At 40.8% G+C, this 12,997-nt stretch overlaps 1 protein-coding gene across 5 annotated transcripts in view; it reads right to left on the bottom strand.

The window, feature by feature from the left end:
- ARHGEF10 (Rho guanine nucleotide exchange factor 10) overlaps positions 1-12,997 on the bottom strand; it is a 120,522-nt gene extending 107,525 nt beyond the window's left edge. For 4 of the 5 annotated variants that reach the window (XM_084515976.1, XM_084515978.1, XM_084515977.1 and 1 more), the window contains exons 1-2: positions 12,897-12,997; positions 1,750-1,825 (exon numbers count right to left, since the gene is read on the bottom strand). In XM_084515976.1, coding sequence (XP_084372102.1) covers positions 1,750-1,786 — 37 coding nt within the window. In that variant the 5' untranslated portion in view covers positions 1,787-1,825; positions 12,897-12,997. Of the gene's footprint in view, positions 1-1,749; positions 1,826-12,355; positions 12,376-12,896 lie in introns of those variants that run through there. The other variant, XM_084515975.1, reaches the window with a different exon arrangement.

The raw sequence follows: 12,997 nt of genomic DNA on the forward strand, positions 1-12,997 counted from the left end.
ACAGCACTACATTTCTTTTGAGATGGATTATCTGATAAAAGACAATTTCACAGAAACTGTCACTAAACAAAACAGAGTTAAATTCAGAGTCCTGACCACAATGGGTTAGGACAAGGACAGGAAAAGCATTTTGCCAGCAATAACCTCAGTGGTATCTTGGAGCATAAATAAAACTGTCAACAACTTTGTTCAAAAAGTGAACCCATTAAAAGCTGATTTCACAATTCTCTGCTTCTCTCACATTCCCAGTTTCCTAGGTAGTATCTAGTAACAGACCTCTGCCTGTGGCAGCGTCCAAGCTAGTGGGAAAGCAATTTTGACCTAGGATGTTTATTCCAAAATTCCTAAAGAGTTATGACTGAAGAGAACCAAGATAAACTCTCTTTCATACTGAAAAAGGTTTATGTAGCTATGGTATGAGTTAGTCTGTGAATAAACAATAATACACTTATAGGACATTTTATTTAAAGTGACCTATACGTGTATTATTAATATACATGTGCTAGCACATACTTTATAATATACACTACCATATGAATTTATATACATCTTATTGCTCACTGAACACACAAGTCCAATGTCAATATGACAGACAGAGCAGAAATTCATGGGAAGACTACAGAAAGTCACTATCTATACGAACTGTATTAGCAACGTTACCAAAATAAGAACAGCTGCAATGGATTCAGCCACAGGTCTACATAATCCATGTCTCCATAAGTTAATGCTTTGGGAAGAGCAAGATGAGGACAAGCATATATGATACTTCTCTTAAGAAGTCTCCCAGCACCCAACTATTAAAAGCCAAATCCTTTCAAGACTTAAAATATATTAATACCAAACGACATTCAAAGGTGTGTTTTTGCAGGAAATCAAACAAGGGGAAGAACAGCTACAGGCAATATTCTTTTAGAGCAAGCAAAAGCGGAGAAGACAATGATACAGTGTTTTGTAAATCCAGCCTCTGTGCCCTCTGAAACCTGGGCTGACCTAGCAACCATATGGCTGCCAGTACATAGCAGCCAAGTAGCACCAAGGGCTAACTTTACAGAAACAGCCCTGCACGCACAATAATATTTCATAAGTTCATGTGCTCTGACCACAGAGAGGTTTAGCCACGCACACTTCCCCTCTGCTTCCCACTGGGACATGTGTTGGCTGAGCACAGAACTGAAGATATGGGGCTAGAGAACTGCAGCATCAGAAGATCTTCCGTCCACAGCCCTCAGCAGACATCGTCCTGATTAAGCACACCCTGTGGAAGCAGCACGTGCCCTACCAGAGAACAGCTCACTCCCCTCCATCCTCCCAGTTCTGACTCCAAATCTGTCCAGGCATTTAAGACATTGACCCAAATATCTTTGCTTGCTTGTTCTCTACAGGGCAGCACTTGCTGGAGGACTCATAGCCAACGAAGAACAAGGTGAAGGTGTGATGATATGGTCCAGCCTAAGCTACCTTAGAAAATGTTTTTTTGGTTTTGTTTTTGTTTTTTTTTTTAAGATTTGGACTGTAAAGATCAATCCTCTCCCCTTTTCTTCCTCTTACAACACCAGTGAGCAACCTCCAAGAATAAATCAGGGAGGATGGCAGGCACACAGGTTTCAGTGGAGGCATAGTTAAATACCTCCAGGAGCAAGCCCCACAGTGATATGCAGGGAGGGAGCACTGGGGAGGTAAAAATACTTTTGAAAATTTAACCACATTGTTACTAGGAAAGTTACCAACAAAATAAAAATTATGTGTTACCTTCTGGAGGTGGGGGAGGGAATTCTTCTGTGTCCATCCTAGTGTATCCACTGCACCTTCAGCAGACTGAAAAACCCTGCAAAAATAAAGGGAGAATGTTTTTTAGATGAACACGATTTTCCGATATACAGACACTCCTTTTTCAATTTGGCCAAGCTCAAACCTATTAGCTAATTCCATTATGGAAGAGAGGAAATGTGCTTGGCCTCTTGCTTCAGAACACATCTAGTCCAAATTTTTATGTACATAGTCCTCAGTATTGGAGCCAGTTCATGTAATGATCTCAATAAACCAGCTGAATAAAGATGAAGTTTTCAAACTGTTTAATATTCTGCAGGTCCCACTGTCACAATTGCAAACAGATTATTAAAACATCTTATTTCAGTGTCTGTTTGTGGCACGTATTCTGCTTCAAAATCTTAATGGGAGAAAAGGAATTCCAGGAAGCTCAGAAGTTTTAATCATCCCTTTCTCCATTTGGGAATTGGAAATCTTAAGTTCTACCTTAGGAGGGGAGAGGATTATCTTAAAAAACTCTTTTTGAGCCACTTCATTTCAACCTCACCACTGCTGAGCGAAATAGTTCAAGCCCTTACAAAGCCTCTACAGCCAAGGTATGGAAAGGGTAAGTTGAAGGAGATGGCGAAATTCAGGAACAGCAGAGAAACAATCAGCTAAATGAATCAGGATGCGGAGGTCAACTCATTTGCCACCTGCAGAGAAGTTGGCAGTGGATGAAAGGAAATGCCTCAAAATAGGATCCAACCGCAGAAGGTAGTCGAACCCTGGACAAGATCAAGGAACTTCACAGCCAGGGCTCAGAAAGGGCTCATACACACACACATCTGTCTGTAACACACAAAATGCTCTACGACACGCCTTCGCTATACTGCGTCCCCTCTAAAGCCTCTCTCCTTATCAGTTGTATCTGTAGAGCTCAAAGGCGTGTTCCTACTTACAAATGCCTGGAATGCATTTTGCCACACCAAAACTGACAGGCAAAATAAGGGAAAAAAATAGTTTGAAGAGAAAGCTATTTTTCTTTTTTCTTTTAAAATTGAATCATCACCAGAACATAGGTTTTCAAATATGAAACATGCAATAAATGGTAAACCTCGGGAAGTTTGTCTCAACACCTCTGCCAAACGCATCTTTAGAAGGGGAGCTAAAAAGCCCCCCATTTTATTTTATTTTTAAACAGGTTGTTAGTTTTTAAATGCATATGGAACTTACTTTCGCAATGATTTCGAAAATAATCATCTTCCTCAAAAGCAAATCCTAACAATTAGCATACAGAACGGAGCTGTGGAAGCTTTCAATTTGCCTTCTGTGTTCATCTGGCTCACTGACATGCTTCACATTACCCAAGAACTGTGTAGAGGAAGGTCACAGACCCGGTGATCGAGTCCTAACCACTGACCTGCTTTCTCTCATACGAACACTGCAGTTATTCACAAGAAGAAAGACACACTTGCTCTGCCTTATGGGTTACATTATATGTTGCATTAATTCATTTTCAAGTTCCACAGATTTTTATCTACTTTTTAGATATGGAAAAAACATTCTAGCAGAAAGTGAGCTTGTGTACTGTGAATTCCACTAATACCTTCCATAAAATGGCAATTATTTTATTTTTGTGCCCGATATAACCATGCCAGTGTTCACAGAACACCTTCCAACACCACCATACACAAAACTTTTTTGCCCTTCTGCTGAGAGACAGAGGAGCTAACTCTAACCAAAGGGATTTAGATCAAGATTAAGCCAGGCAATTTGACTTGGCTAGGAGTACACAATCTGTTTGCCACTTGTAAGCTCCAGTATTTTTTCCCCGATTGATTCCAGTGACTATTACCGCCAACAGAAGTTTCAAACTGTGTAGATATTTATTTAAGAATAATCACAGAAATCAAAGAACAAATTAAATTGGAAGGCACCGGTGAATGTTCTCTCATACTCTCAAGACAGGTCTAACTTCAAAATTAGATCAGGTTGCTTTCCTGTTCAGGCAAATTTTGAAAGCCCCCAAAGGTGGAGATTTCACCATCTGCCCCTGTACTTCACCAGACACGGCAGCAAGAACTCCTCCATCACATCCAACTGGAATTTCCCTTGCAGCAGCTTGTGGCCATCAGCTCTCATCCTCTTGCTGTGCACCTCTGAATGAAATCTGGCTCCATCTTCTTCACAACAACCCCTTCTTTTGGGAGTAGATTGTCTGCCTTGAGAGGATTCTATCCTTTCCACGTACAACTAAACAAACTCTGTTCCTGCAGCCTCTCCTGAACTGGCATGATGCTCCAACCATGGCAGCAGCCCTGACTGGACTAGCTCCAGTTTGCCAGTCTTTCTCACACTGGGTGACCCAAACCGAACATTCCAGATGCAACATCATAGGTGTTGAGTAGGTGTTACTCAGTTTAACATAGAATCATTTAAGAAACTCAACTCTGTCCTTTTAAACCACAGAATACCAAAAACTTGTTCCAAAGTGTTTTGTTTTTTTTTTAAATTGCAGATAGAAAAAATAGCATAACAAACGTGAAACGCATGAGCTATAATTGTGCTTATCACATCATAAAATTATGCACCTGAGTAGCTGAACAATTGGCCTGAAAAATTAGGTATGACAAAGTACCAAAATGCAGAGCTTTTATTTGTGGTTTTTTTTTTTTTTCATTTAAAATTGATTTATTAGGCACAGCATTACCACTAATTACTCAATTACTCAAACCACTTCCTTCCAGGCTTCACTGAAATCACAGAAACACAGGGATAGAAAGAACCTCTTGAAGTTACCTAGCCCAGAAGTTAAGATTTCCTGAACAGCTGCCCGAACAGTTCACCTGACTCAGTGCCCCTCACCTTTTTTCCTTCGGTTGCAGGTTAAGAGGTAGCAGTGGGTGCTGTGGACCATGGTGGTGCTCTACTGACTGTCTCCTTTTCATCTCTTTCTGCGCATTTCATCTCTTTCTGCGTGCGCCAACATACAGCAGATACAGGGAACAAGGTCAAGGTACACACTTTCACAAAGACCGGCGACCCTTCCTGTCCAAAGTTCTCTCTGCTTTCTCATATTCTCACCTGGTCCTCTTCTCCCAAACCATTATGAACAATAGGTAATGTTCATATTTACAGAATGAAAGAGGAAAGGGAGTTTTCTAACTTTCTAAGTTCCCAATTTAATTCTCCACTTGGAATGGTTAGCCACTGAAACTATCTATTCAAGCAGATCTACACAAAGGAAAAATTCTGAACCTAAGAGCAGCCTAATTACTGCCGTTAAAAAAATTTGTAGCAGTGCAGCATGCTCTTATTCCAGAAGCTTAGCTAATAACTTTGTAAGTTTGACTATCTTTAAAAATCAATAGCCATGTTAAACACAAGTATTTTGGAAGAAAAAGAATCCTACCACCTTAATACACTGCAATACACAAAGGATTTCAAAATGCAGGTATCATGATGTACTTGGTAAATTGATGCTTAAGAAAATATATGTATATTTACAACACCACATTAAAATCAGATTTTCTTGGGTGATGTTTCTAATGGAGAGAAATCATACGCAGTGAAAGCAGTCAGATCTGGAATGGAACTCAAACCAGAAACTTATGAAACAAAATTGACAGCATGTGTCTCCACAATGTGTCTGCAATGTCCCACAACAACCCTTAGAATTTCAGGAGCAGCAACACCTCCATAACACAGACGAGCCGCCTGACATTCAGAAAACTGAAGTTCTGATTCCACTGCCAACAGCAATTTTAGCAAAGAAAACAAAGGCACCTTTGTGCTTGTCCAAAGGCTATAAAAGAAAGTTGTATTCCTCTCTGTGACTCAGTTTCCCCTCTTGTGATATTGCTGGGATTACCTCTTGTAGAAGGTCTCCGTGATGAGGCAGTGCATCAATAATTTCCTCTAACTGTGGGATAAACAACAGACCACCAGTTTTCGGCTATCAGGATACAAGTAATGATTGACTTCTATTATTATCACTAAGAAAATTACATTTTCTTTAAGGAATGTGCATTGTAACTTCAGTGACATCAAGATTCTTTATTCTTAATGGTACGGAAAGAATGAGCCAGTGAGCATTAATAAAATTAATACAAAACAGAAAAGGTGAAGCTAGGAGATTGACTTCAAAGATTGATCGACTGTGATTCATAGAGTGCTTAGTGTAGGCAAGCGGCAAAGTAACTTCTCTGGGGAAGCGTGCAAGCCTAAAAATTGAATTAAAACAAAACAACCAAACTGTGAAGATAAAGCCTGTGAATGTCCAAGATACTTTTATGCCCTTGTCACCTACTTAATACAGCTGCGTAACGCCCAATTGAGTTTCAGCCTATTCAGCCTATAACTCCAGAACTCCCACTCAGTAAATCTTCCTGAAATTTGATGGATAGCCTCTTTTGGGGGTGCAGAGAAGCAAGAAGAGAAAATAATCCAGGAGGAGGAAGGTAAATTTCTTTTGTGTGTATGTATTTATTTATTTATAGGAAGCCTAATGCCTGGCTCAGCTAAAGCCAGGGGAAGTTTTCTTACCAGCTACAATGCAAACAAGGTCAGATCCACAGATCTGACATTTTTGGAGCACATATGGAATCCACTTGCCTGAAAGCCACCTCATTTCTTTTTCTACCACCCTTTCCCACACCAAGCAACATCCTGCTCAAAGCTAGAGAAAACAAGGCAGCAAGCACTGAACAAGAACCAATCTACAGGGACGCTCAAAGAACACAGCTGAAGATCAGTATTCTCTTCCCCCTCTTTTTAGGCAACATTTCTTCATCTAGAGTGAATTCTTGCCCAGTACATCATCTGAAGGTGTCTTGATAACCTGCTGGTGGGTGGGTGCAGGCTGCCGTGAGGCCCCCATGAAGCCTCCCTCAGCCTCTCCTGACAGGGCAGTGCTACGGCCTGCAGCCATCATGGCGGCCTGCTGCCCGACTCCCTCCTGTTTATCCACGTCTTGTAGTGGGCAGGGTGAGGTGAGGACTCAAAATCGGACACAATGCTCTAGGTTTGGTCTGAGAAGTGCTGAGTGAAAAGAATCCTTCCCCCTGCAGGAGCTTTTCCTTCCCAGGTGCACAACCTTGCTCCTGTCCTTGCTGAATTTCACTCAGCTCCTGTCAGCCCATCCCGCCCCCCTGCCCAGGTCCTGTTGTTTTCAGGAACATCCACTGCTGCTCCCCTCTTCCCCCAGTCTGGTGTCACCTGAAGCAAGGGCTGGTTGCCTTTCAAGTCATGCATAATGCTAAAAAGACACATCCTACAACAGACAACTAGTGCATTCCTATTGTAACCAGTCCCCAAAGAGGGTACAACAAAAATGACCTCTAAACCCCGTTGTCCAGTCAGTTTTCATCCTTCTAGTAGTATACCCCCCAGATGGCAACATTATTCTGTAGAAGACCTTGCTCAATCCAAAATAAACATTAACACAAACATTAAGAAACATTATTAAGCTCAGTAGCACTATGCTCAGTTTACAGATGGGAAAGCTGAGACCTACAAATATTTATGGAATGAGTGGGAGTATGGATGAAAAGTAATTGAAACCAGGAAACGGAATAGGTTCCTGAGCATGCTCTTAGGAAATTTGACTTCTGGTGAATAAGCCTTTGCTTCTGTCTCTTCTGATAGAAACAGCTTGAATACACACGAGTAAAACAGAGGCATCACTCTGGGTTTGGGATTCCATCCTGGAAGTCAGCTGTACCAAAACAACCACAAGCACCAAAGGAGCTAAAAGCGAATGCTGGTGAGCCACCTTTCAGCAAGGACTGACTTCTTTGTTCTGTGCCACACAAAACAGCGGTTGCTGGTTGTTGTTGCTGGTTCAGGACCATGACTTTCTATGTCACACACACAAGCAAAACGGAAGCATATTAATATCAGGAGCATATTTCTTAATTTGCCCTAAATTTCATTAAAATCAAGTAACTAACTTTATCTGGAAAAGTAATCTCATTTCCATAATGTCCACTTTCAACCTTCTTTCAGATTATTCTCTCCCAATACTGGAGATCAAGCATGATATTCAGTAGAAACATTCTAATGAAGATTTCTGGTTTTAAACCAGAGAGGATCCCACATACTGCATAACGCTGCAGCTGCAATGCAAATTTATGTATGGTTTACATGTATACATGTTATTATAATACACATAGAAGTATTATGCAGAGATTTTATAAATGTTATTACAAAATATGCATTTACTCTAGTAATTCTTATCAGCCTCACATGTAAAAAACAGTTATTTTTCTCACAGGGAAAGTGTCCCCTTCTGAAAACAGGTTCTTACTCCAGATGAATCTTAGCTTGCAAAAAGAAGGAGGAAGAGGAGGAGACTGAGGGTCATAGTGGATCAGATACACAGAATGCTTTAAAGTGGTGTAAAATACAAAGTCAAGAGCCATAAACTCAAGGCTCAGTGGTCCTAGAAGGAGATTCACATATTGCTGTCTAGTTCTTAGTAACTTATGATCCCATTTTACAGATAAGGAAATAATGTTTATTCACTCAAAATTTCTGAGATGCATACTTGTTATGTATCTTTAATAAGTTGATCACATGAAAAAAACAATGAAATCTTAGAAAACACTCACAACTTCCTACATTTTTTCCAGAAAGCAATATTCATATGATTTTTGCAATTTTTTTTTTTTGAAAGCATTTCTAAAAAACAGATTAGAGAACAGAAATGAGAGTGAATGTTTGACCTCGAGCTTGGGTCCTAATGTCTTGGATTCATGGTTCAGTCCCAAGTCGCAAGTATTGTACAGTAAGTCACAAACAGATTTTCCCGAAGATAATGCCCCTATTCACCACCACATAAGTAGAACAATTTATTTTGCTCTGGTTAACTACTTCACCCACACATTTGACATTAAGCTTCAGGCTTTCTGACTGAGCAGTAAATGTGTAGGACATGAATCAATGTTGTCCAGTTATGCATCACTTCCCACAGACTTGCTGATTCGGGCAATTCAGAATAAAAACATGAATCAAGTTTTTGATCTAAAAACCACAAATTTACAAAAATATTTTTCAGATCTTGTCTAACATTACTTGTCATCATTCCCCTTGAAAACAAGTTGTATTTTACGTGACTCTGGTTTCATGATCAACTTAAGCATTTTGATGAGAGTAAAAGCCAGATTCCTGACTATAAGAAAATATGCAAGTGATTTAAATCTCGGAAGATGTTCCTAATGCAACAGCCTCCTTCCACAGATGTGACAGCTCTTGACTCCCAAGATCCTGTTCTCTTCAAACCAAAACAGAAAATATTAAATCACAGTTTCGTACAGGACCATAACAAGAAATTTGCTCTGTCTTCCTACTGTATATCCCTCCTTCATCACAAAGAGCCCCTCAGATCATGTTTGCAGTCTCCCTAACTAATTCTCAGGCTTTGGTTCACGAACTCCTGATAATTGTCAGGTTGGAGAGGTTTGGGAGGTATGTCTCTCCTGCACTTTTCAACTCTTGAAACTACTTGTAGAGTCAGAACAGAATTTCCCAACGTTAATTTTCCAGTAAGAGCACAGTATCAAGGGGGGCTTAATACAAATAGGAACAAGGATGAAAAAACATCCATGAGTTCCTATTTTAACAAAAGGAGAACTTGGATAAGACAAAAAAAAAGGATGCCTCATTTTTTTGTGAATAAAAGAAAAGAATAATTTTTATTCACAAAAATAATTTTTGTGAATAAAAGAATACCTACAAACCGAAAGACTGATTCATGTCATTATCAGTGAAGCCTCACTTACTGCCCAGTTAGAACATGTAAAACATTCAAAAAGTAAGACGCCCTCATCACTTACATTCACAGCACTTAACACTGCAACTCCAAGTGAAGTTTCTATAGGGGACAACTACTACAACATATATTCCACAAGATGCATCCAAGCACAGCATGGAAATGCAACTGCAGCTCAAAAAGCCATCAGAAAGCTGAACTTACTAAAAGTAAATTTCAAAAGTGCCTTTAGAGGCTGTACAACAACCGTCCCCATTATATCCCTTTTACAGTTATAAACTAAAACTGCAAAATGGGAAGACATGATTAAATAAGACAAAAATGGAACAGGTGTCACTTGACAGAAGCAGAAAGAAAACTATCCATGTATGTGAAGACAAGTAAATACTACACACTGCTAATTTCTCCCTCACATACAAAACTGAGAGCAGTGCAGTATTAAAAATGCACAAAAAATAAACTGACTACAGCTCTGCACAGTACACAAACTTTAATGTCAAAGTCTGAATCAAAAATATTCCTCTTCCTTCAGATCGCAGAATTTGTTTCCTGGTTTGTTCAGAAATAGACTGAAGTTTATATATTTTCTACAACAGATCTAAAAATAATTTCTCCTTTATATAGAAGCAATTAAAAGACTTCCCGTTATACCAATGAGTAATGTACTATTCCCAGTTGCATTAAATTCCATTAATATTTATGAAGTTAGAAAATAGTTTTATAGGTTTTAGACAAGCTTGTTGTATTCCTTCAAACATTTATAGATTATGCGAGAAACTCTAAACAGCTCAGAATCAAATGAAGTCCTTTGGTGCTGGTATTTCTTCAGAACAGCATTTATTAATGCTGACACTAAATATCTTTAAGCAAAATTAAAAAAAAAAAAAAAAAAAAAGAAAAGTAAAGCAAAAGAGAACCATTCCCCATGAAGGAGTAAGCAGTAGTATGTCCGGGCAAAAAGTACAATCAGTACAAGCTTTTACACACATAAAAGGACAACCAGAAAGCAAACAACAACAACAAAAAAAAAACAATGCTGAGAAAAGCAGCTTATATCGACAGACATAGATAACAAAAATCACCAAAAACATTTCAAATAAGCTGTCATGTCTGAATTAAAAAATCAACCTACTCAAAACTAAGGCTGCATACGTTATAAAGTTTGGATCCTGGAAATCTGTACTTAAGACATGTCATTGAGCTACTAGGTTTAGGACAATCAGAACCACTTAATATTTGACATATTGACTAAAATAAGTATTTAGACTTAGTATTTCAACCTGGTGTAAATCAGCACACTTCCACTGAAGTTAACAGGGTAGCAGAAGAAAAAAGCCAAGATGCTGAGGAACCTAGACCCTTAATTTATTTTTCAAATATAATAAAAGATGAGAACTTTAATAGTATTTACTTAATACTATGGATTTTTTTTTTAAACTTAGACTCAAGAAACATTAAAGTTTGTTTCATAGTATTCCACTCCAGGAATGCAGTGCCAGGAAACTGCTGATGAGCAGAACCATACCCTGTCTGCAGAGAGGAGCTGTAGATCCTGTCCAGAGAGGGCACAGAATGGGCATCTCTTTACAGGGGAAAGAGTGTTTCCCATACTTTGCTGTGCTAACCACTGACCTGCCAAATCCAACAGCGCAAGACTTGCACATTTGGTCTCAATGTCACTCAGCTGCTCTGCTCCATACCCCATTGCATACAGATCCCCAGATCCAGGGGATCCTGCTGTGTCTGTGTGCTCAGCAGAAGCTACCGGACAGCACATTCCTCAAGCACCCACCTGCTTCCACAATCCTTTGTGCACCTACATCCACATGTGGGCTTCAGCCACAAAAGCCTCATGCTCTGGACACGCAGTGCCTTTCCGTCACAAGACACCTGCAACATGACTTGTCTCACGTACTACCCACCCCACAGGTAAATCAAGATGTCCACAGCTTGCACTGAAATCTGCCTGGAAAGCCTTCAGAAATATCAAATTTCAAGATAGTGTCTGAAGAACTACTGTTCATAGGCAGATAAACACATGTAACTAGTTCATGGGCTACTGATCCTGAGGGTGGAAAGAAAGAAAAAAAAAGACAAGATGGATTAAACAAAGCAAGTCAGAGAGATTATCAAGATCAAATGGATCACCCTAGTGAAAGGAAGGAGGAGACCACTGAAGGAGAAAGACGAAGAGCCAGAATCCCCGTGTAAATAATGGGCTTGCAACTGTAGACGCCCAACACACCCCGTGCTCAGGCAATAAATCTGTTCCTCCTAAGTGCCAACAGAAAATGTAAAAAATGTAATATTTCACTTCTACAGCAGTACAGATTGCTCACCAGGTTTCTCTAGTAAAGAGCAAAGGCTTTTGGAAAACATTTATTTTCTTGACAGTAGTCACCAACTCATATATGTTGGTATATCCTCACCGCATTTATTCAGCATTGAACAGTTTTTAAATGGACAATCTTTCTTATTCTTGACTCAAATCTTTCTTATTCTGTGATTCACGCAGCAAGATGTATACATATACAAACCTTTTCGCTGTAACAGTGAAATTGCACAACTGAAAATAAAACAAAATACTTTTACGTTGCAATTAAACAACTTCACAACTGCTACCATGAGATATAAGCCATGACCTCAGTAGCTTTGGAAATATACGAAAGGATTGAATAAAGGCTTAAATGGAAGAGAACAGGATCTAGGGTGATAAAATCTTTTTGGTCAAAGACCAAGCACCACCTGAGGGGCTTTAAAACAAGCCCTTGGGGTGGGCAGATCCTCAATAGCTGCCTTCACGAACACCTGGTGTTGGCCAGCGCCAAGGCTCACCTGCCCACCAGGTGCCTGGCCGTCCCTACAGCTCCCCTCGCCTCACGCCGCCAGCACCCGGCATCCTTCAGGAGCAGCTACGTGGGCTGCGATCACCACAGGCAACTCGGGAACTACTTCGACAGTTCAAGCGTTAACGACGAAGAAATGGAGCACGATTTTAATGCCTCCTTTGAAAAAGAAATGAAAATGAGCGGTGCCAGAGCGTCTTCCCTTGTCTCGGGAAAGCCAACTCAGCTGCTGATTACAAAGTTGGTGTTGAATAGATAGGTTTAAAACAAGGAAAGCGGGGGAAGGAGAGGAACTCCGGGCAGCGCCAAGCCCAGCGCCTGGCTTCCCGCAGCTCTGTGCACCCCAGTCCCGAGCACACCCCCACGCGTGGGTGCCCGCACCCCAAAATCCTGGGATTTTGGGGCTGGGATTTGGGGCAAGCCGTCGCGGGGTCCGCCCGCACCCTGTCTCCCACACCCCGCCTCTGCTGCCCACCCCACCCGCTGCCAGCCGAGCGCAAAACACCGCGGGCCGGGGGGCTCGCACTCACCGCAGCCCGGAGCCGCCGAGTCCCGGCGGGGAGCCGCTCGCCCCCGCCCCGCTGCAGCCCCCTTCCTCCTCCTCCTCCTCCTCCTGGTTCTCGTCCTCCTC

Source organism: Aythya ferina (assembly GCF_964211825.1).
Source record: "Aythya ferina genome assembly, chromosome: 3".
In the NCBI taxonomy this organism is placed as follows: domain Eukaryota; kingdom Metazoa; phylum Chordata; class Aves; order Anseriformes; family Anatidae; genus Aythya; species Aythya ferina.